The following is a 24,407-nucleotide window of genomic DNA, read 5'->3' as shown; positions in this document are numbered from 1 at the left end:
GCATCAGGTTCTACAGGAACAGAGGCTTTATCTGGCACGTTTAACGAAGCCTGGGAACGTTTTTCACTGGGAAGGTGTTTTAAAATCACCCAGTTCCTCATTTCCATGAGTCTGTGCAGGGTTGTGAGTTCAGTGTTTCCTCTGCCAGGAGGTGACAATCCAGGCCCAGGCCACATGTCTGCTGTCTGTCCCATGGGCAGGGACACTATCCCAGGTTCCTCCAAGCCCTGTCCAACTGTCACCACCCTCACTGGGAAGAATTCCTTCTCAATATCCCATCCATCCCTGCCCTCTGGCAGTGGAAGCCATTCCCTCTGTCCTGTCCCTCCAGGCCATTGCCCAAAGTCCCTCTCCAGCTCTCTTGCAGCCCCTTTAGGCACTGGAAGGGGCTCTGAGGTCTCCCCAGATTCTTCTTTTCTCCAGGCTGGACACTCTCAGCTCTGTCAGGCCCAGCAGCAGCCAGTCTCTAGTGGAAGTCTGTCCTCTGGAATAGAAATTAGTCCTTTACCTTCCTCTCCCCTTGTAGACAATGATACCAAGTTGGCTTTCTCAGCAGGACTGAGATCCTCTTACCTGCCCAGCTCCTGCTCCCAGAGCAGCAGGAGAATCCCTTTATTGATGGTGGAGAAGCCATGGAATACAATCAAGTTGCCCACAGCCTAGACTAAAAGTGGGCTACCAGGTTACATTTCATAGGTGAAAACTCTATTTTGGTTTAAATGCACATGGAATATCTTCTTTGCAGTTCAAGGCATGTTAATGTCCTTCAAAAAATTCTAAAATTAAAAATCTACCATTTAAACTACAGAAAGATGTAGTTGCAGATGTATTTTTGCCCCAGTCATCTAGTGCACAGTATGTATTGTAGATGTTCACAAGCATTTTTTTCCCTGGGAATTTGCTGCTCTCCCACTGATTATTTTTTCCTTTCCTTTTTTAAAGGAATCTGGCTAAGGCTTGACCTAGTTTGGCTGTCATCACACCGTGAACAGTGCAAGCCTTCACCTAACATAGCTCCCTATATTTTTGTTCTGTAGGCTGTGCAAAAATAGCCACGCACAGCCAACAGCTGGGGGTGAGCAGCAGCACAGGCTTTGCAAGGAGCAGGGCTGGGAAGGTGCTTTGGCATCAGAGATCTTTTCAGGAGCAGGCAGACACTGAACCTGACCAGTGAGACCGAGCCTCAAGGGGGATTGTAAAAGGGCAGGAGGGAGAGGGACTTTGGGCAGGGGCCTGGAGGGACAGGACAAGGGCTTCCCACTGCCAGAGGGAGAGTGCTGGGCTCTCTCCTGCCCTCCCCTCGACCCTGCTCCTGGGCTGTTGGGACATTTAACAGCTCCCACAGAGCCTGTCCCATGGGTGGGTGACATGGGGACCTGCGTGTGGCGGGGGGGTGCAGCCGTGTACGCCCTCCTGGAGATTTGAGCTTTCGCTCTGGGAATCCAAATATAGCTCCGTGTGATCAAGTGCTCGCAAAGAAACGGGAGTAATCCATACTTGGGACAAGTCCAGGGCTTAAAATTCCTAACAGCCTCTTTCCCGGCTCGCAGCATGTCCTGCACTGAAGGCGTTAGGAGAGTCAAGGTCTTTGCTGCTGATGGTTTAATTTGGACAATGAGCATCACTTAAAAGTGGCATTTTACTGCATTCGTTTCACTCTTACTTTCCAAAGAATCCTTGTGATCCATTCAGGCTCCTCCCTTTGGATGCTAATGGACTTCTGCTGGGATTTTGTTGTTCCTGCAAAGCACCAGGGTCCCATGTGCAGGGGCTGGGGCTGGAGAGCTGCTCTGCCCTGAGACAATGCCCCCATTCAGGGCTCGACTCAAGGGGAGGGGAGGGGCAGTTCTGATGGCAATTAGTGTGCAAAGCCGGTCCTAATCGATGCCTTGGCTGGGTGTCCAAAGTGCTGAGCTGGTCCTTCCCTGCAGCACGCTCCTGCACTAAACTAAACCTGTTCCTCAGGCACTTTTTAGAAAGCAAGGAAATAAAATTCCCCAGTTCACATCTCAGCAAGAGCAGAGCATCTACAAGAATTGTGGTGGGAGTGAGTGGCCACAGCTGGTTTGGACCAGCCTTTTTGGAAGTAAAATCTGCTACAAATAGTGCTGGGCCCTCACATCCTTCATCTGTGGGGTGGAGGGACTGTGGCTGTAGCAAAAGGTGTTCCCACGAGATGAGGGCGTTGTGAGGGTGGTGAGGGGCTGCCACAAGTTGTGCAGAAAAGCTGTGGCTGCCCCTGGATCCCTGGAAGTGTCCAAGGCTGGATTGGATGGGGTTGGAACAACCTGGGATAGTGGGAGCTGCCCCTGCCCATGGCAGGGGGTGGAACCCTGGGCATTCCAGGATTCTGTGGTTTAATTTGCTGTTGTCCATCCATAGCAGAGGACTAAACAAGCCATGTTTTGCTGTAAGTCCAATGCCAGAATTTCCAGTATATCCCAGTATTGTGGGATGTGCTGTGTGCACAGGCTGAGTGTGGCAGGGAAGTGCTGCCTGTCCTGCACAGCTCCAGTGTGTCCTGGCACAGTGTGGCACCTGTGACATCCTGCATTCCACAGGAAACCCCCTGGTTTGTCCATATCCCAGTCTGTCCGTACCCTGCTGCTCAGACCCAAAGGAAACAATCACACTTTGTGTTTCACAAGCTGCTTTTAATCTCTTGGCTCAATCCCAGTCACGAGGCTCTGAGGTGAAAGGGCTTAGAGAGCCCAACGTGAATCGTGACCATCCCCATCGGCACCGGGCGGTGGCTGCCAGGGACGCAGACCTGGAGTAGCCAAACCGTGTGATCAGGTGTGCCAGGAACTGCAGGAGGTTGCTCTGCTGCCTGGGAATGGTCTGGAATGCAGCAGGTCCCATGGCAGGAGCAAGAGGCTCCGGAGAACCCTCTCTGATGGCTCCTGGTGGGGTCTGTTGGCCAGTGGCATTTGAACCAGTCACGGCTGATGTGTGACCTGAAGGAGTTTGTCACTTGTGCTGTGTTGTGGGAAGGGCTGTTTGACCTCTTACAGGTGATGGATTTAGCCTGGAAGTGGGAGCTGGAGACCTGGCCCTCAAATCCCACCATGCTGAGCTGCCACTCTTGGGAGCATCAGTATGGAATCATCACAGAATCGTGGAGTGGTTTGGGTTGGAAGGACCTTAAAGTCCATCCTGTTCCTGCACCTTCCACTATCCCACTGCTACAAGCCTCCTCTAGCCTGGCCTTGGGCACTTCCAGGGACCCAGGGGCAGCCACAGCTTCTCTGGGCACCCTGTGCCAGGCCCTCCCCACCCTCACAGGGAAGAATTTCTTCCTTATATCTGATTTGAATTTCTCCTCTTTTAGTTTAAAACCATCACCCTTTGTCCTGTTGCACCAGGAAGGTTTGTCCCCGTGTTTCTCATGGGCCCCATTGTGTATTGAGAGGCCACTTTAGGATTTGCTAAAAAGAGTAAACAATACAATTATTTATAGATCATTGCCAGGTATAATTCCTGCACGGGGGCTACATTCATGTGTCCTTTAAATCTTGAGTCTGCCATGACTGCCTGGGGAGGAACAATGTGCTCAGAGCACATTGGGGATAATTATATGTGGAGTTTTCCTTGGACTTCACACAGTTGTTCCCTTTGGCATAGAAGGTGGGATTGAATGGGAACAGTGAAGCCCCCGTGTGCTGGGGTAGCTGCTGGACATGTTTCCAGCTCCAGCCTCGCTCTCTGATGGCTCAGCACACCCACCCCAGGTGATGGGGCTGGTGCAGCACAGTGGGTGGGGTGGGGTGGGATAGACTTTCCCTGTACGGCACCGAGGCGTTAACATTTTCCTGGAATTTTAAATAAATCTCTTCATGTGCAGGCTGGGTTGTGACTCACACCCTTGGGCTGATGGCAGCAGCAGCGTGGTGAGCTCGCACTAAAATGAGGACAGAACTTAGCTTCTTAAGGCTGGTCACGTGTTGAAGATGCAAAAGGATGTAAAGATGCAAAAAAAAAAAAAAGGATGGGAGAGAAAACCAGCGGGGGGGAAGTGTCCTGATCCAGCAATTTCCATCCATCCAGGGTAATGAAGGATTGGAAGCAACTTCCAGCTCTGGACCTGCAGTGTTCCCTGCTCACACACACTTATGGACACTGTGTTATGGCCCAGAACTAGAAGCAAGTGCTTTTTAACACTAGAAAGGCAGAAAATTGCCCTTCTCGTGGTGTAAAGGTCTTGTCTGTGCTCTCCGAGAAATGTTGAATGTGTCTTTAAATGGAAGAGGGTAGAAATGGTGTTGTGGATGATCTTTGAATCCACTTAGACTACAGAAAACTGTACTGCTGATTTAAAAAAAGGAGAAAAACCCATAAAACCAAAAAGCAGTCTGGATTAAATGTGTTGGTTAATGCTGTTCCTGTAAAACTATGTGGCCAGGTCGAGCAGAATAGGGATATACAGAACACTTTTGGAAAATGTACTTGAGGAGAGAGGGAAAGAGGAGAAAATACAGCATGAATGGATGACTTGACTTCAAATCCCTGCACTTCGACTTAACTCAGGGAAAATAGGTTGTGACAGCGTGTGAGTCATACAGAAACTGCTTGGAAATAGAGGGGAATGTGAAAATACCTTTGGATTTGGCCAGTGGGGACCTGTACCTCCCCAGATGGGCAGTGAGGGAGGAGCATGGGTGGGAATGGAGTATGAAGATCCCATGGAGCACGTAGGTTCCATGAGGAGCCATGGCTGGGTTTGTGATCTGTTGGTGGAGTGGGAGGAGGAGGAGGAGGAAGGCTGGGGAAGCCCTTGAAGGTCACCATGCTCTCCAGCCTTGCAGAGCAGTACAAGGAGCCCTTGGCCGGTAGAAGAAGATGAAAGCATTTCTGTGCAGATCTGTTTATATTGATATTCTCGAGAACATGGGGGATAAAAAGCTCTGGGAAGCACTGGGGAGTTTGTTTTAAGGGCTGTAGATGTGCAGCTGGATCTTGCCTGCCGAAAACAAGGCACAGGGAGGGAGGAGGGTGCAGAAGGATCCACAGGCTCTGGTGCCCCTGTGGCGCTGGGACAGGGGGTGGAGGAGCCTGTCTGGTGAATCAGCAGCCCTGGGTCGGGGTGCTCTGTGCCCAGGCTGGGCCTGCAGGGAGCTGAGTGCTCCTGTGGGAGCAGGTTTGTACAGAAATCTCATCCAAACCAGGCTCTGACTAAGTCCCATTGCCATGGTGCGATGCCAGGCCGGGTTCAGGATGTGGCTGCACCTTGGAAAAATCTTGGGTTCTTGCTGTGAGGTCCCTGTTAAAGCAGTGCTCACATGACAGGCTGCTTGCAGGGAAAATTGAGCTGCTGCTGCAGCACCTGGTGCATCCCAAAGTCCCTGACAACTGCCTTGGAAAGCAATCTCAAAGCCTATCTGTCTTGACAGTGTCTCTTAATGGCTTACTAATAATGCCTGAAGATTTGCTGGAGCTCTGCCACAGCCCTGCTGTAGAATCACAGAATCATGGGATGGTTTGGGTGGGATCTTGCAGCTCATCCTGTTCCACCTCCTGCCATGGGTAGGGACACCCTCCTCCCAACCTTGTGCAGCCTAGCTTTGGTAGGTTCAGAGCTCTGCCTTCCTCCAAACTGAGAACCTCTCAGTTTTCCATGATTAAATTAAATCCCCCCAAACTGGGAGCCTCAGAAGGTGCTTTCCAAGTGCCCTTCAGGAGGCAGGCAGAGCAGGCAGGGAGGGATCTCCTCAATTCCTGGCAGAAATGCAGCGTTCAGGAGTGCTTTGTGGTGGGGTCAAGCCTGTGGGGTTCATTGTCATCTACAGCCACTTCATCATGGGGGACAAGGGGTGGCTTGGATTTCTAAGAGTTAAGGTTGTTGTGTGAACCCTAAAGCAGAAATTCCAGTTCCCTAAACACATTTTGCCATAGCATGGGGTTTATGCCTGTCAGGATGGGGAAGGGGTCGTGTAATGCAGGCATGCAGCACTGGATTAAATTATCATGTGCTACAGGGTATTAAATCTCAGAGTTTGCTCTCATTTTTGGAGGGGAGGGGGATTTCTGGGACAGAGCAGCATCGCTGCCAAGCTGAAGGAGGCTTTTATTGTAAAATAAAATAGGAGTCAGAACACTCAGTGCACACCTGGGTTTTAGTCATCACCAGAGAAGGTTTGTGTACAGCCCTGACAGCTCAGGGTGCTCCAGAGTGTTTGTGGGGGGAAAAGGGACATTGTGCAAGGGAGGCTCAGGTTGGACATTCTCATGGAAGAGGTTGTCAGTCATTGGCAGGGGCTGCCCAGGGGGGTGGTGGAGTCCCCATCCCTGGAGGTGTTGAAGGGTGCCTGGACGTGGCACTCAGTGCACTGCTCTGGTGACAGGGTGGGGAGTGGTCACGGGTTGGACTTGCTGGTCTTGGAGGTCTTTTCTGATCTCACTGATTCCGTGAAAGCAAAAGCAAATGGAAGCCGAGAGCTTTGCTGCTGAGATACTGGGATGGCCAGTTTTACTGTTGGGAGAACACGTGGGTGCAGCCCAGCCAGGCGTGTGGAGAATCCTCGGGCTGAGCAGGGAGCAAAGGCAGCACGAGGCTGGGTTTTACATTTAGGAAGTCCCGACGTGCCGAGCGCTCCGGCGGCCGGGCAGCGCCGGGCTCTGCTCCTGGCCCGTCCTGCGCCGCTCCCCCGGGCTCCGCTGACGCCGTGTTAATAATTACTAGAATGTACTTTCGGGCAGGTTATTTGTTTTCCCTCCTCACGATGTGCAAGAGCGGATAATGAAATTAATTTGCACACTTGGTGAGTTTGCAAAGCCGGCTTCAGCCACGTTGCCACGATACTGCGGCGGGGCCGGCGGTTCCCGGGGCCCGTGTTTGCACAGCCGGGGCAGCCGGCTGCTGGCGTGGGCAAACAGAGCCCGGAGGGAGCTGGGGTGTACCCAGCCAGGAGAAAAGCTCCCTGCAGAGCCAGCTCGGAGCGTGTGGGCAGTAAAAGCCCTTCCAGGCTGTAAAACCCCTTTCCAGCCTGTTAAACCCCTTTCCGACATGGAGTGTTTGATGCTGCTGATTCTAACCAGTTTAGTAGGTCAGCAGCCCAAGGAGGAAATTCCAGTGTTGCTCCTGCAGGTTGTGGAGCTCATGGTGGGATCACGTGGAGCCCATTGGTGAATTCAGATGTTTTGTTGTCGATTGTCTTCAAGTCCTGAGTCCTGTTTATCCCCCAGCCCAGGTGTGTGGTACGTGAGCCTCGGTGTTTTCCTGGGAGCACAGGGCAGTGCTCCCTGGAGCTGGGCAGGTTTCGGTCAGGAGGTGTCTGGTGAAGCTGCCCAGTCTGTGGGATTCTCTGGAGGGGATGGATGAGCTTCACTGTGCAGTGATTTGGAACTGCAGCTCTGACATTGCCATCTCCCTCACCTTGGCTAGGTGGCAAAATCAGTTTGGGACAAGACGTGGTTGGGTTGTTTTCTGTGCCCTAATCCACTACACAGGTAAAGGACTGAGCCAAGAGCACAAAACTCTGCCAAAGGCTGACACTCCTGTTCTGCTCTCAAGGCCCCTGGGGCTGAGCCCTCCGTGGGCTCCCCCTCTGGTGCAGGGGGAGCTCAGTGTGGCTGTGTGTTCCTCAGCTCGGTTCTGCCAGGGTTCCACTCCTGTTTGGGTTCTGGCTTCTGCCAGGGTTCAGCTCCAGTTTGTGAGAAGGTTCAGCCCTCAGATCGCAGGGAGAAGCTGGCTGTGCTCAGCTCTCGAGGCTGTGGTTCCCTTTTGTTTGCTGTGATCCTGCTGGGAGTACCTGTGCCGTGTGCCACATCAGCCTGGCACAGACCTGGGGGACCAGCAGTAAATAGTCCTGCTCCCATTGTTCCATTCCTACCTGGATCCTCATGATCCTGCTCCAAGGCTTGGCTCCATGCATCCCTTGACGTGTTATTTTGGTGTGGCTGCAGCCTGGCTTTGAATTGCTCTTGGGGTAGAGGTTGCCTGTCACTCTGAGCTTATTTTCCCCCTGCCAGGGTCACAAAGCCTGGCTTTGATCCCTCTCTTCTCCAAATTCTGCTACCAAGTGCCACGTGTTCACCCCGGGCTCCTCAGCCTGGGGGAGGCAGGCGGATCCAGCAGGCAGCTGGGAGACAGACCTTGCTTTTTAAGGAAGACAAGGAGGCGGCAGAGAATCTGTTGGGTTTTTTTCCCCCCAGTTTGCCACACGTATGTGTTGTCTGAGCTTTGCCTTTTGGGAGATGCTGGGGCTCCTGGGTTAGCTGTGGTGGGGCTATGCTGGGGACATCTGCAGGGCCACCCATGTCCCACATGGCACGTGTCTGGTCAGGTGCTCCAGGTATTCCTAGAATTACAGAGTCTTGGAATAGTTTGGTTTGGAAGGGACTTCAAAGCTCATCTCGTCCCACCCTGTGCCATGGGCAGGGACACCTTCCACTAGAGCAGGTTGATCCAAGCCCTGTCCAGCTTGGCCTTGAACACTTCCAGGGATGGAGGATCCACAACATCTCTGGGTATTCTCAGGTTTTGGCCAGGGTTGAAGCAACAGCTTTATAACAAATTGTTTTACCAGAGGCCTCATGTCACTTCACTGGGCTCAGAATCATGAGGGGTTCTCAGGTTTTTGTTTTTGGGGACTCATGTGCTTAGAGAAAAATTTGTTAAAGCAGGTCTGTTCTTACAGCTCCTCATGGCACCTTCAAGAAGAGCTCTGTAGAGAAAAGGGAGTTTCCCCCAAAGAAGAACATACCCTTTTTGGTAAATTCCTGTGTCTTTGTATACAACAGAGCTCCTTCAAAAGCTGTGTGATTTGGGAGATAGAAACTTGCAGGTTCATGGGGAATTCACCTTGCTTTGAGTATTTACAAGCAAGCAGCAGGGTTGTGCTGTGCCCAAACCTCCCCTGCAGGCCCCTGGCCCAGGATGGCCCCTTCCCCTGGGCTGTGACGTGCGGCCGGCCGGGGTCCTGGCACAGAGCTGAGCCCGGCCTGTGCTCCTGGCACAGAGCTGAGCCCGGCCTGAGCCTCCTGGCACAGAGCTGAGCCCGGCCTGAGCCTCCTGGCACAGAGCTGAGCCCGGCCTGAGCCTCCTGGCACAGAGCTGAGCCCGGCCTGAGCCTCCTGGCACAGAGCTGAGCCCGGCCTGAGCCTCCCGGCACCGCCACAGCCGAGTCACCGCGTGCTGGACCAGGAATGGGAAAACCGGACGGGAGGTCTGGCTTCTGGAACAAGAAGAGCAGAAGTGGGGAAGGTAACGGGCACGGTGCTTCTCCCCATACACCTGGCAGCAGAGGCTGTGTGCTTTGCTTGGAGGAGTTCAGGCTTTGTGTTTCCCGTGCTGGCTGTGGCACGCAGAGCCCCACGGAAGCACAGCAAGCGCTTTCCTGTCACACAGCTCGTTCAGTAGTGATGGGCTGTCGTCAGCAGCACAGCTCCAGCTGGAGCTCAGCTTCCAGCTCGAGCTGAAACAATCAGGAAATGCACTGTTGGTATCAGTGTGTCAGGGCTCAGGGAGCCACCGTGGCTTTTGGAGTGGTACAAAAAGTGTGGTGACGGTTCTGCTGCTGGGAGCACAAGGGGAGCCAGCTCTGAGTGAGCCCAGAAATGTGCACGGAAACCCTTCCATGGCCCCACCCTGCTTCCCTGCCCTTCCCTCCTGCCTGCCGGGAGCTGTGAATCTGGCTGGAGCCCGGCGCTTGCCCGGCCTCGGCGCTGTGCCGAGCTGCTCCGTGGTGCGTGGTGTGCTTGGGAGAAGGGCTTCCCTGCCGAGCGCTGCCCTGGCACAAGGCTGGAATTTCTCATGGCCCAGGCTTTTCCTCATCTCCCCAGGTGCCTTCCATGCTTACAGAATTCCAGTTTAATGTGAGCTATGAATCAGTCTTTTCATAGAATCATGGAATGGTTCGGGTGGGAAGGGACCTTAAAGCTCCTCTCATTCCACCCCCTGCCATGATCAGGGATACTTTCCACTAGACCAGGTTGCTCCAAGCCCGTTTCAACTTGGCCTCTGTCCATGTCTATTCAGTTGTTGCCCTGTCATTTAAAAGCTGACAGTAACATGGCAAACAAATCCCAGTGCTGCTGCAAAGTGTTCTGTACATGGATCAAATGTGAGTCTGGAATCTGGAAGCCACTGGCCTCAGTGAGAAAGCAGAAACAGGAAAACAAAACTCCTGGGTTTGCAGACCCCAAATAAGAGGAAATCACTGAAGTTCTGGGCTGGGTTTTCCCCAAAGCCTGATGCCTTCAGGGCCCCTGTGTGAGATTTGTTCTGTCTGGACCTTGTTCCTGAATTCACCAAAAATATTTCTGAGGTTCCCACACTGGGAGGAAGCACGAGGATGCTGAGATGGAAAGAAGGGTCCTGGGAAGAATTGTGCAAGAATGGGAGAATGAGGAATGTTTTGCTGCCATTACCATGGATTTTCCTGCTCACAGCTGGGAGAAGATGTTACTTGGCTGTTGCGACATCATGGACTGAAACCAGATACAAACACAATCATCCCAAAACTTTTGTCCAAATCCCCCGAGGCTCAAGCAGGGATTTCACTGGGGGGGTAGCTGGTGTTGCAGAGCCCTCAGTCGAGGGTCTCTCAACTTGAAGGGCCCTGTTGGGTCATGGCACCTTTTGTAAAATATTTTTGGTTTCTCTCTTATGTAATGAATGTGCTTGGTTGTGATCTCCTCTCGGGTTTAAGAGCTTAAGTCATGTGGTTTATTTGTAGTTAAGGCTGTTTCTTGTCCTAGATGTGGACACACTGATAACAAAAACTGGGCAGGACAGGAGTGAGTCTCAGTTGGGTTTTACTGGGGGCTGTGTGTCTGTGCATGTGTGTCCATATGCACATGTATGTACAGAGATGGACACTGGGAAAATGGAGTATTTATGAATTCAGGCAGCCCAGGCTCCCAGGGCAGGTCTCTGTTCAGCTCTGTTATGTCAGAGCCAATTCTGAGTGCCCAGGGGCGAACAAGGCACAGAGTTGTCAGAGATGAGGCCACAGAATGGTGATGCCTGTTCTCATTTAAACAGCCAAAAATGAGCCCAAACGCATCCTTGATCCTGCTCCCTTCCCGAGCCCTCCTGTTGTGCAGCTGAGCAGCAGATGGGACTCGCCGGAGCTGCCACGAGCTTTCCATAGGAGCAGTGCTGGTCCTGCAGCCTCCCCTCGGGACAGGGCCCTGGTGCCAGCAGTGGGAAGATGGACCATGCACAGGTGGGAGAGCAGGGGATCCTCAGCCTGGCCGAGGAGGGAGCGGAGCGAGCCAGCAGCCCCTGCCAGCCCCGCGGCCCCGGTGCCACCGCGGCGTGGGTGACGCAGGTCGCTGCCAGGGCACCGACAGCCACTGCTGCTTCATCTGTCACCCTTTGGTCCGTGATGGTCAGGAATTGTCCGTGCTCGCTTGTTTCTCTGTCTTGAGAGTCGGGTCTGGCTCGTTTCTGGGACTTGGCTGATGCTCCTTAACCCCTTGAGCTGTGCTTGGAAGCCGCAGTCACGGCTCTGTGCTGGGCATGGGGGGGCAGAGCCTAGCTGCCCAGACTGTCCTGGGAATGGAGCTCGTTCTGCACATCTGTGGTGGTCAAATTTTGCCAGGATAAAGCATCCCTGTCTTTCCCAGCTGGTGGGGCCTTGGAGATCCAACTCGCATCCTGGTGAGCTGCAGGTGAAGGCTTTGTCCTCCTTGGACATCTCAGCTCACCAGCATCACGTTTCTCCCTTGTTCTCTTTATGCTGGGTAGTTTGGGCTGCGTTTTCCCTCCCGCGTGCAGCAGCACTGAAAACAGTCATGTGGAGTTGATTACTGCTGTCAGGAGGTTGATGTGCAGAAACTCTGGTAGTGACTGTGTTGGCAGATGTGGTTACAGCTCTTCCCTGGCTGAAACCTGATGGGTGTCCAGCAGAAGCCGAGAGGAGATGGGAGAGGCTCAGAGTCTTCCCTCTCTGGCAGGTTTTGATCTGCACTGGTGATCCAGAGCCATCCCAGAGAGGACAACAGTGTCACAATCAGCTTTCCCACCCTGGCTAGCAGTGGTGCAGCAGGGCTGTGTGCTGCTCCAGCCTTCCTGTAACACTCTGGCTGCTCCAGAGGTTTCCACATCACAGCTAATCCTGCTCCCAGACCACAGCCCGGAGCACTGACTCAAAGTACAGTTTTGTAACTTGGCCAGGAACCAGATCATCGGCAGCATCCCGAAATGGAGCAATACCAGAGGCAGCTGTGTACGGATAATTGAGGGAAGGGTTTGTGGGAAAAATTGCTCCTGGAGAAACCACACAGGCGAGTGGCTGCTTGTGGGTGCAGGGCACTGTCAGGGCTCTTCTAGCTGGATTTTTTGTCTCCTGAGAATGGTCCCAGCTGGAAGATTCTGAATCACAGTGTGGTTGAGCAGAAATTTCCAAATATAATCCTGTTAAATAGCAACACTTGGTGCAGTAGAAATATGTTGAGTTGTCAGAATTGGAGACCACTGACCTCTTGCTGGGGCAGGAGGAGGCACTGACAGGTCACAGGTGTGGGGTTGTGGTTTGAATTTAAGCCCTTAGCCAGGATGAGTTTGTGTGGTGGAGCCATGCTGGAGAACCATGGAGGAGCTGGACATTCATGGTGCCCAGCAAGGTCATGAGCATCATCTTCATGGTGATCCTTGGAGACCTGGGTGCACATCCATGTGCAGCCTCAGCTGCTCCACTGTGTTGTTTTCTGGAGGTCCTGAGGAGCTCTGGGAAGGGGCCTCTGTCCCACAAAAGATTGAAATACTAACAGCTGCTGTAATTCAGTAATATTATTTAATTCAGTTTAATTTAAGTAACTTTAGGCTGCAGGATCATTATATTTTGTTATGGTGAGGGTGGTGAGGCTCTGGCACAGGTAACCCAGAGCAGCTGTGGCTGCCCCATCCCTGGTAGTGTCCAAGGCCATGGTTTGGAGCAACCTGATGTGCAGAATGTGTCCCTGCCCGTGGCAAGGCTGGAATGAGATGGGCTTTAAGGTCCCTTCTGTCCCAGTCTGGCATTCTGTGGTTCCAGCTTAGTAAGTTTGCTTGGCTGGTGTGTGTTTGAGAGAGCAGCAAGCCTTGCCCAAGTTGTTGCAGGATTTCAGGAGGTCGGGATATGTGGGGTAAGGCAGAATAAATATTTTTGGAAAGGTGGAAGAAGGGGCAGTTACTTGGGGCCAGGCAGTGGCTGAGAACAGGAAAGGAGAAGGTGAAGAAAGATGTGTCATCTCTAAGAACTCCTGATAAGGAGCGACATTCCCTTTCAAAAGCCAGGAACAAACAGCTAACAGGTCCCCAGGGTAAGGAAGGATGTGGAGTTGAAGGTGAGGACATGATGGAGCTGTGAGACCAGGGTGAGCCCAGCTGTGACACGGGTGACAGTGCTTCCCCACCGACTGCGCTCCAGGAAACGCGGGCTCTGCATCCTCCTTGGTTTGAGTTCTGGCTGTAAGAATTAGCACCTCGCACTGCTCTATCTCAGGAATAGCTAATCTTTGTGCTTACCCATTGTCAGGTGCTGAGGAAACCACCTGTGTTTGCTGTGCAGGTTTGCAGGGCTCCTGCTGCTCCTGGCCGTGTGTACTCACTGTGGAAAACTGTGGACTTTGCTCTTCCGGAGCCGAGCTGGAGCACAAAGAACAATTGTTCCTGTTCCCCAAACTGCACGTCCTTCTGGTGCTCACAGGCAGTTTTAGGGACTAACTGTGGCTCATGTTGGCCAGACAGGTGCTGGGACAGGTGGATGGACTGGTGCAGGGCAGGTGCTGGGGACGTGTTGGTGGAGCAGCCTGAGCACACAGCAGGGCTGGCTTGAGGCTGGGACAGTGGTGTTTTTGAGAAGCTGTGGCTGCCTCACCCCTGGAAGTGCTGGGTAGGGATTGGAGCAGCCTGCTCTAGTGGAAGGTGTCCCTGCCCATGGCAGGGGGTGGAACAGGATGAGCTCTGAGGTCACTTCCAACCCGAGCCATTCTGGGATTCAGTGGTTCTGTGTGTTCAAAGACATCAGCTCTTGGTTTTCTGCCTTTGCTTTCCAGAGCTGGGGGACGAGTGTCAAATTGTGGGTGTGAGTTATTAATCTAAGGCAATTTTCAAAGATTTAAGACAGTGTCCTTAAAAGGAGACTGAAGTATTAAAATTTTCGTTTTTCACTCCTATTCCAACCTTTTCAGACCAAACAAATGTGTTGGATCTGTGCAAATAATGTCTGGGGCTCTAATTGCATCGGGGGGTTTGCACGGGCAGGAGCCTCCAGCCAGCTCCCTCCTATTCTGGCATTTAAAGAAGGCTTCACAATCTTTTTTACTCCAAGCTGGCGGGGTACAGGCAGGCTGCAATGCACAGATCGTGGGCATGAGCTCATTTGTTGTGGCTTCAGATTGAATGGCAGGAGTTTGGCTGCTCTGCGGGAGGGCAGGGAAGGAGGGCTGGGTCCAGGAAAGGCTGTCCTTCCCCTTGGAGATACATCTGGAAATGTTCTTTATTCTTTCCTGTGAGGGTGGGGAGGATGCCCAGAGAAGCTGCCCCATCCCTGGAAGTGTTCCAAGGCCAGGTTGGAAGGGGCTTGGAGCAGCCTGGTCCAGTGGAAGGTGTCCCTGCCCATGGCACAGATAAGGATGTTGGGGTGTTGCTCACTGGTTCCATGAAGCAGGAGGGGTAGGGATGGGGAGTTTAAATGTACATGGAGATCCATAGGGTTGGTTTTTGAGAAGCTGCTCTCCTGTCAGGCCCAGCATTGGTGTCCTGCAGGGGCTGGAGTCTGTCTGTGGGCTTTGTCCTTGTTCTCTGTGCCTGTCCCAGTTTGCCCCTCGCCTTCACTGGGAGCCTGTCCTGGCTAATGGGTGCCACTGCTCCCACGCTGCCTCCCAGCTGCCTGGATGTCCTGGGGTTGAAGCCAGCAGTGCTTTCATCCTCCTCCTCTTCCTCCTCCCTCCGAGGGGCAGATGACACCCCCTTCCCTTCCATCCCTTTCGGGACCGTGGCCTTTTGAGGTCCTTCACAGACGTATTTGGTCTCAGTGTGTGGCTTGGACTTGGTATGCCCTGGGCAAAATAAAAACCATTTTCAACTGTTTCCTTGGCCCAGAGAAGGGACAGGGGACGATTGTGGGTGGATGTGCCCGGGGCTGGCTCTGCAGAGCCCTGCCATTCCCAGCCAGACTCATTCTGCATGGCTCCAGCCCTGCTCCTGGTTGTGTTCCAGAGAGTCCTGTTCCTCCATCCTCTGGGAGGGTGCTCGGGGTGCTGTGTGGGCTCTGACCCCCTCCCAGAGCAGGGACCAGGAGGATCCCCAGTGGAGAGCAGGGTGACTGGGCTGGGTGTCACCCCTGCTCTTCCAGCTTTCTCCTGGCTGGCACCACTCCATGGGCTGGGACCACCACAGCCTGCCCTGCTGGATCCAGCCATCCTGAAACTGCAGGAGCTGCCATACCCAGGCCAGTCCATCCCAGGGCAGGCTCCCCCTCTCTAGTCAGCACTTTCCCAGGGGATTGTGTGGGATCCAGCCTCTCCAGCAGCAGGGTCTGCTGTGGCCAGGCTGGGGGCCTGGTGTGCACCGGGCTGGCCCCTGGCCAGGGGTAAACAGCTCCTTTGTTTTCCTGGAGAAGTACGAGGGATTATATTCTGTTGAGCTCACTCGGTCTCCCACTTGCTATTGTGCAGCCCCATGTAATCGGCTCCTCCGAGGAGCTGAGTTAATTGTTTGTGAAATAGGAAGGGTGCTGGTTGTCTCCTGTAGGGAGGTGAGCTTGAGAGGGGCATCGTGGAAAGGGGGTGGCTCGTCCAGCTCCTAAATTAGGAGGGATTGAAGCCAAATTGTCATTCTACAGCCCTGGATTTGCCACTCTGCAAATGCTGTCTCGAGCTGGGGAAGGTTCTTCCAGCCAGGAATCTGTGCCTCCCCTCTGACTCTTTTTAAACATGCTTAAAAATGAAACGAACTTATTAAACGTGCTTAAAAATGAAACGAAGGCTGCGTCGTTGTCGGTAATTGTTGTGCAAATGTGATACTCCCTGCAAGCTGTGGAACAGGCCAGGGCTGTGTTTACCCGGAGAGGCAGCCGGCTTTCCAAGTGTAATGAGTCAGCTCCGCGAACAGAAGGGGCGCAGAATTAATCTGGCATCCGTCTGGCCTTTTCTCAGTTAAACAGGTTTTGGAAGCTCCACGTGAATAGGTGCCTACCCTGGTACAAGCAGCCACAAAGACTTGGGAGTGGGCACGATTTTTTTGGGAATACATTGGCAGCATGCAGATCATGGGGTGCTTTGAGCTGGGGCTGGGTTTTGGCTGCTGGTGGGAGCAGAGCGTGGCCCGGTCCCACCGTCAGCAGAGGTGAAGCTGCTTGGGTTTAATATCCGTTGCGAGGAGTAAATAAATTTCCCTTGCCCAGCACTTCATCTGAATTTCCACCTCTTAGATTTATATTCACCTCTTAGTGAATATTGAAGGGAATATTGTCCTCTGCTCCTGCCTCCTCCCAGGCACATGCTCCTGTCTCCTGTATCTGCACCTTAATGAGCCCCTGTAAGAGAAACCGAGGGGAAATAATTCTTACATTTTCCCAGCTGGCTAATGATGCCTGGCAGAGGGAGATTCCTGGGGCTGGGAATGGCTGGAGCTGCTCCTGCAGGGGCCCAAAGGATGTGCAGTGTGGAGGGGACCCTGTGGGCTCTGGTGGGCTGTCCCAAAGCTCAGCTGTCGAGCAGGGGGGCACGAGGAGGTGTTTTCTCAGTTCCCTAAGTTTTGTTCCTAAATACAGGATATGAAATATGAGATAACAACCTTCCCACAGCCAGGCAGAGGAGCTGGGCTGGAGAATGAACTGCCTTGGGAAGCAGAGTGTGCCTGGTGCTTTGGTCTGGGAATTTGTGCTGTTTCAGGGCTGGGCTGGGGCCTCTGAACCACCTTTAAAAACAAAACAAAACAAAACAAAACAAAAAAACAAAAAACAAAAAAAAACAAAAAAAAAAACAAAAACAAAAAAAAAAAAAAAAAAAACCAAAAAAAACCAACCCAAAGTGTCCCAAGGCCTCTGAGGCGTAAATGGAACAGAAATTTTGAAGGGATTTCCAGGGAACTTCTAAATACAAGACTTCTCTCTCTCCTCTCTGAGAACTGCCATCTCCCTGGACAATTTCCTGCAGTTGTAGCTCTGCAGAGCTGCTGCTGTAAGATGTAAACGGTGCAATTTAGAGCTGGCAGGTGGCAATTACGCTGGGAAAAGTTCCTGTCTGTTCCACTCCAGCCTCAGGCCGAGGAGCCAGGTTGCTGTTGGGGCTGCTGGGGGTCAGTCCTCACAGATATCCTGGTTCCACTGATGTTTTCCAGCCTCTGGTCTTGGGAGAGGAGATATTCTTGCTCACCTGAAAGGGCTGGTGGTCCTGAGCCCTGCTCCAGCTCGTGCCTCATGCTGTGTTTCACGTGGGAATTGTCTTTCCAGCCCTGTAACCAGGCAACACAGGAGGAGCAGGAGCGTTTTGCCCTCCCCACGTTGGCTTTCCCAGGCCAAGGTGCAGAGCAGGGTGAGGAGCCGTGACAATCTGGTCCTGGAACACCGAGCCCTCCACGCTCCCTGCTCCCGCCTCACCATGGCCACACGTTCATAAAGTGCATTTTTCATGGAGGTTTTGTGATTTGTTTGGTTCTGCAAGTGTGTCTGGGAATTCAGTGTGGCCAACTGGGGTGCAGGGCTGTCCCAGCCCGGGCTGTGTCCCCCTGTTCAGGACAGAGCTGCACTGCAGGAGGCTTTATGTGGGCTTGGGGTGATGCTGTGGGTGAAGAGCAGGAGGGCTGTTGCTCTTTGGTGGGACTTGATCCCTTCTGGGCTATTCCTTGCATATGAAAACAAGCCGTGTCTGCAGCTGCAGGATCCAGTTTGGAGTTGGTCTCTTCTCCCAGGAGACAAGTGATAGGATGAGAGGAAACAGCCTCAGGCTGTGCCAGGGGAGGTTCAGGCTGGAAATCAGGAGGAATTTCTTCATGGAAGGGGTTGTCAGGCATTGGAAGGGTCTGCCCAGGGAGATGACAGAGTTCTCATGCCTGGAGGTGTCGTCCAAGGAAGGCTTGGACATGGCACTCAGTGCTCTGGGGTGGTGACAAGGTTGGGATTGGGCACAGGTTGGACTCAGTGTTCTGGGAGGTCTTTTCTAAGCTCAGTGATTCTGTGTGATTCCACGTGTGGTTCCTTGCAGCACCTCTGTAACTCTCTGGGAAGGTGGCAGGAGCCTGCTGCAGCTTTTTCCACATTTGAGCGTGCTCTGCCATCCTGGTGTTGCCATCCAGGGGTTGGGAGGGGGTTTATCCCCACAGGAAGTGCCTTGTTTTTCCCCCCACAGTGGAGAGATCCTTTTGAGATGTCTGACCTCCCTTTTCCTCTCTCCTGACAGACGGTTGATGATGAGGCGATGGCAGCATAAATGAAGATCAAGTAAGGAAGGCAGAACGATGCCCAAGGGTGGGTGTTCTAAAACACCACAGTCAGAAGATTTCTCTCTCAGCAACGACATGGTGGAGAAACAAACGGGGAAAAAGGTAACGTGTTTGGGCCACCTGCCTTCCTTTGGGGTGCTGCTCTTTGAGCCTGGCGTGGTGGAGCCGTGGCATTGTTTGACATGGCAGGAGGCTGCCCTGGGCTCTTACCTGGGGATCTGCATTGGTGTGCTGGTGCTCTGCCAGCTGAGGGGCTTGGGTTTGTTTCCCTGTGGCTGCAGTCCTTGCTGGGAAGTGCTGTGCTCACCTGGACCCGAGTCAGCTGAGCAGCAAGGGCTGCTTTGGAAGATTCTCTTTTGTAAGTTCTCTGTGTTTTTAGGGGTTTCTGCACTAAGCTGTGGAGACCTAAGTGATGTGGTGATGGTGCAAGTGTGTGCTGGGTGAGGGAGGAGCTTCTCCTCCTCTGGATGGAAATCCAGGTCCTTGTCAGCACGGCTGCTCTGACTTTCCCCAGCAGCACCTCTGGACCAGGCTGTCTGGGAGTTGCTCTGCTGAAATTGCTGCTTCTGAGAGTTGATTTGAGGTGTTGTCTGTTTTTTGGCGTGGCTTAGGTGAAACTACTGAGATGAAATCTGAGTTTAAGGATAAATACCTTCACACTTCTCCTCTTCATCCCATTTTGCTCCAGGCATGAGCCCAGTCTGCTTTCATTCAGCTTTTTCCCCCCTTCTCAGTATCAGTCATTTCCAGTCAATAGCTGTGCAGAAAACTGTGCAAATGTTACCTTTAAATAAACATGAAAACCTACATCTACTGAATTCTGCTAAGGAACAAATCTCATCCACTTCCCTTTCATCTCCTTGCTCCAATTTCTCAGCATTCTCCTGGGAGTTTCTGCCAGGCCCGGGAGCTGAAGCTGAGCATGGTGAGCCCCAGCTCTGTCACTTCCCCTGCAATCCCACCCCAGTGATGGCAGGAGCTCCTCGTATGACTGAGCTCATATTATTGACAAAATGAGAAAAATACAAAACAACCACCAGGACAATCCCAGGCAGGATTTGCTTTTGGAGCACCTTGGTGGCATTTGCCGCATTTCTTTCTGTGTCACTGCAAGTGCAGGGGGGTGCAGGAATGCTGTGGGGCTTCTAGGAGGGGGCAGAATCTGGGATTAGGGGTGTTGGAGGGGGAACAGCTGCCCGGAGCATCGGGAAGATGCCAGCATTTACCCTGGCAAGGGAGGCTGTGCCCAGCAGTGCAGGATATGTAAATACAGGCTCGGTCTGCGCTGGGTAAGAAGCTTAATGCTGGCGCAGGTGCTTGGGGAGGGAGAGGATCAGTTGGAATATGAATCAGCTCCCATTTTATTCCATCCACTCCCGGCAGCTTAAAGGCTGCGTGTTATTTACAGAGCAGGTTTGTCGAGCGGCGCGGGGCACGCCGGGAAGCGGAGTTATCTCCTGCTGGCTAAATAACTAGGACACAATTCCTGCCTCCCATTCAGAGTGCCACTGAGAGGGGACGGGGCAGAGCTTCTGCTCCTTCACTTCTGCCTTTTTCAGCGGAGGAGACGCTCACAGGCTCTCGTGTTCCAGGGGCTGAGCTGAGCTCCAGCCTGAGTGGCTTTTGCCCTGTTTCTGGTTCCTTCTGAAGCTGAGCTGGAGCAGTGACTCAGGGGAAAAGCACTTCGACCTCCTCCCTGCAGACGCTGCTGTACCTGCCTGTCAGCAACCGCTGCCTTGCATTTATCTTGCCTTTGTCAACACGTTCAAAGGCCCGAGCTGGGCCTTGGCACAGCTTCCCTGCGAGGCTGGAGAGGGAGGGCAGAGCCCGGGTCAGGCACAGGGACCTGCCCTGGGCACGGGGAGAACATGGCAAAGTGATGCCAAGCAAGCGTTCTCCTCTTAATGGGGCCTTAGTATCAATAGTTGATTTAGCATTAAACAGGCTTTACATGCCTGGGCTCTAGAGATGGAGGGGGGTCCTGGTGCTGCAGTGGGCTGAGTACCACAGGGGACAAGGGGGCTGGTCTTGAGCTGAAGGAGGAGAAGTTTAGATGGGATATTGGCAAAAAATCCTTCCCTGTGAGGGTGCTGAGGCCTTGACACAGGTGCCCAGAGCAGCTGTGGCTGCCTCTGGATCCCTGGAATTGTCCAAGGCCAGGTTGAATGGGGCTTAGAGCAACCTGGGCTAGTGGAAGGCGTCCCTGCCATGGCAGGGGGTGGAACCAGATGAGTTTTGAGGTCCCTTCCCACCCAGACCATTCCAGGATTCTGTGATCACCAGCTTTTGCACCTGAGTTCCGTGCTCCATCACGTAGCAGGCTCTCAGGGGAGCTGCCCTGCTCCAGAGGGCTCCTGCTTTGAGGAGAGGCTGTGAGCTGCTGCTGTCAGTAGCAGAGCTCCTTACAGGAGGGAACTCCTGGCTCTCTGCTCCCTTTCCCTCCACGAGAGGGACTTAGGAACTAGTGGGATGCAGCCCTGAGAGTGAAGTGGATTAAAGAGCGTGTCTGAGGGCCTTGGATGCTCCGTGGTGTTGGATGAGGAGCTGTTTCTCCCAGGGTTAGTGGAGCCCTTATAAGGCTGCACAAGCCTGCCCGGGGCGGGCGCTGGCAGCCCCCGGGCTCCTCCTGCTCCCTTCAGCCTGGAGGCTTTTGTAAAAATCTGCATGCCATATATGAATAATTCTCCTTTCTGGTCTAGATCCACAGATCCCCGTAGCAGGAGGAGATTACTCATGACTGAGGCAGAGCAGAGCACCACAGCAAGGGTTATATCAGTTGTCAGAAGCATTTCCTGATGGGCCTGGCCTGGCTGTGTGGTTACACCGTGTGCTCAGCACAGCCTTTGCCTCTTTATGGGGAAATGCTCCCTCTTGCACAGTCAAAAGTGCATTTTTGCTGCAGTGAGCAGCAAGCAGAACAGCACTTACCCCGGTTTTTGCTGGCAGAGGTTATAAAATGTGAGGTTTTTCTCCTTCCCCTTCTCCCCTTTTCAGAAAAGGGAACATGGTCCTTGTTTTTCGGTTCTTCATGAAATCTGTTGTGCTGTCAGGGCTTTCCAGACTGCATGAGTGAGTGCTGGGCTCCGTGTCCAGCACAGAGTCACCCACCGGGGTGTGAAACCTGCAGGGGAATCTGGGTGATTGAAGAGATGACATTTCAGTGAAGTTAATCAGCCCATGCTCATCTCTGGGTTGTATTTCTTACAAACTTTGGTGCTTGAGGCTCACAGGAGTGGGGCTTCAGCTCCAGTCACCTCCATGCTCCACATGTTTTACTGCAGCATTGATAACAACACAAATTGAAACTTTCTGGACTTTTGTGTGTGTGCATGTGTTGAGCTCTGGCTTTGGGAAGGCTGCAAGGGGCCCAGATTTAGGGAATTGCTTGGTTTTCACCACATCCAGTTGCTTTCTGGGTAAAACTGAGTCCATTCCTTTTTGTGATTCAGGGTGGGAACCTTCTCCCCCCTCTCCCTCCCCGCTGGCTGAGCCAGGACAGACTCCCTGGTGCAGGAAAAGTCCCTCTGTGGCAGCATTTGCTTTTTGCAGCGTGGGTTGTTTGCCCACAGCAGGAGTCTGACGTGGGGCATGGCCCAGGGCACCAGCCTTGGAGCCCTCCTGGGCTTCTCCTCCCAGGCTGCCCGTGCTGGTTTTGTTCGTTGCTGCCTAATTTTTACTGACATCACAACCTGAAATGCTTGGAGCTCGTTTTGGAGAACAAAGGGCTTTGGGGATTTCCATGGCTGGCAGTGCAAGTCTCTGCATAAGCACTGGGCTGCGAGTCAGGCTCTGTCTGAGCAGGGTGACGGGGCTGGAAATACAGACTTCTTTGCATGGCTTTGTAAAGCATAAAATCGTGGACTGGTTTGGGTTGGAAGGGACCTTAAAGCTCATCTCATCCCTTCCACCAGATCAGGTTGCTCAGAGCCCCATCTAAATGGCTCTAACTTACAGAAATCTGCATCAAAAAACCCCACAGGATTGTTTTTTGCTGTGAGAACTGGCCTTTGGCCAGTTTGTGTGTCACAAGTGCCCTGAGCAGATTGGTATCAGGGTCTGTGGTGCTGATGGGAGAAGCCCTTCCATCCCCACCCTGCAGCATCTCGCTCTGGGTGGCTGCTGGGGCCAGTTCCTGGTGGGTTTGTGCTCCAACCACAGCAGCTGAGAGCAGCTCGTGATGCATCTTTTCACTTTTGCAAGAGTAGCTCAAGGTGGGTTGTTACTCATACAGTAACTCTCCTGCAAGTGCAAATGTGGCAGGAGGGGATTTTTTCTGCACTCACAGCTGCTGACTGCCCTTTGCCAAAGCAGCTTTTATTAACACCTGCAAAGGGGAACTTGCTGCTGCTGCTGAGCTCTCAACTCTTCCCCATCCCCAAACTCCTGTCCCGGCCTTGGAGAGCCCCAGCTCTTACACAGGGCTGCTCACAGAAGTTTCTCTGCAATTTCAAGACCAGGCTGGATGGGGCTCTGAGCAGCCTGATCTAGTGGAAGGTGTCCCTGCCCATGGCAAAGAGTTGGGATGAGATAAGCTTTGAGGTCTCTTCCAACCCAAACCATTCCAGGATTTTGTGATTCTAATTTGGATTTGTTCCATTTGTGAAACCTGATTCCAACGAGTCTGAGCTTACTTTAAACATGAGAAGACCTAAAAATGAAGCCAGGTTTTACTGGAGTAAAGGACGACATTCTTCATTACAGAATTGGAAATAATTAGGGAAGTAAAGCTTAAAATAAGAAAACTAAAACTTTCAGGAATTGGACTCTCCAACTGCCTTGATGTTCCACCCGCTGCTGCAGGCATTCCCCAGCAGGTCTCTGCTTTCCAGGGGGAAGCAAAGTCTGGATCTTCCTTGCTCCAATTAGTAGAAAAGGTTATCGTTGTGCTACTGTAGGAATTAATCTTCAAAGCGGTGCCGGCGCTGCCGCCGCTTCCTCGGCTGCCTGGTTTTGATTGTGCTGAGCTGAGTGGAGCAGCAGCTCCCAGCCTTGGGGCGGATGCAAAGGAAGCTCTGCCCGAGCGTGCCCGGCACCAGGATTCACGTGGACACTGCCAGGGCCACCTCTGCTCTTGGGAGGGTTTGTTCATAGATCCTCCTCTCTGTCTCTCCTCCCACAGGGAGATTTTAGCAACGTGGCTTTAAACTGCCAGAGGCCGGGGTTAGATGGGATACTGGGAAGAAATCTTTCCCTGTGAGGGTGGGGCACGGGTGTCCAGAGCAGCTGTGGCTGCCCCTGGATCCCTGGAAATGTCCAAGGCCAGGTTGGACAGGGCTTGGAGCAGCCTGGGATGCTGGAAGGTGTCCCTGCCCATGGCAGGGCTTAGAACAAGATGAGCTTTGAGGTCCCTTCCAACACAAACAATTCCATGATTCAGATTTTTAGAATGAGCTGTATTTTTACCTGTCCTGCCCTTTTTCTCCTGAGTGCACGGAGATCCCAGGCAGCATTAATCCAGCAGAAAACCTACCTGTATGTCTAAGAGCATCATCAAGATGCTTCTTGAACTCTGACAGCCTTGATGCCCTGACTGCTTCACCCTGGAGGAACCTCACAGACTCCTGTCTGAAGTGTTCAGAGATGCCTTTTATTCAGGTAGATACAAGGAAAAGTTCAGACTGTGAATGGCCACTCTGGAAAAAAGTGCATTATTTATTTGGTGGCTTTTTTTTCCAGGCAATATACACATTTTATTTTATTCCTTTGATAAAATATTTCATAGAATTGTAGAACTAGGACAGACCAGGGTACCTGCTCACAACACGACATTCCTGGCAGGTGATGGAAGCCCCCTGGCCTCACTGCCACCTCCGAGCAGTAGAAGTGGCATCATATTTTAGCCTGAACTATTTTTGTTCACCTCAGAAAGCACAAAAAGGGTTTAGAGGAAATGCTGGAGTGTTTATGTTGGCTGTGGGGGCTCTGTCCCGTCGCTGCGGGGCCGGTGCTTGGCGGCTGCTCTCCAGCAGGGCTGCCCTCGCTGGGGCTCCGAGCGTGCCTTGGCTGCCTCCCACCACAGAGCCCTGTCAGGCAG

At 52.9% G+C, this 24,407-nt stretch overlaps 1 protein-coding gene across 5 annotated transcripts in view; it reads left to right on the top strand.

Moving 5' to 3' along the window:
* The window catches only part of ANKRD11 (ankyrin repeat domain containing 11), a 129,785-nt gene that overhangs the window by 78,645 nt on the left and 26,733 nt on the right, over window positions 1-24,407 (top strand). For all 5 annotated transcript variants that reach the window (XM_053987063.1, XM_053987066.1, XM_053987064.1 and 2 more), the window contains one exon: window positions 18,331-18,475. In XM_053987063.1, the coding sequence (XP_053843038.1) occupies window positions 18,389-18,475 (87 nt within the window). In that variant the 5' untranslated portion in view covers window positions 18,331-18,388. The remainder of the gene's footprint in view (window positions 1-18,330; window positions 18,476-24,407) is intronic.

Source organism: Vidua macroura, chromosome 11, assembly GCF_024509145.1.
Source record: "Vidua macroura isolate BioBank_ID:100142 chromosome 11, ASM2450914v1, whole genome shotgun sequence".
NCBI classification, from domain to species: domain Eukaryota; kingdom Metazoa; phylum Chordata; class Aves; order Passeriformes; family Viduidae; genus Vidua; species Vidua macroura.
Note: the sequence above shows the minus strand (reverse complement) of the source record. Positions and strands in the feature narration are given on the sequence as shown.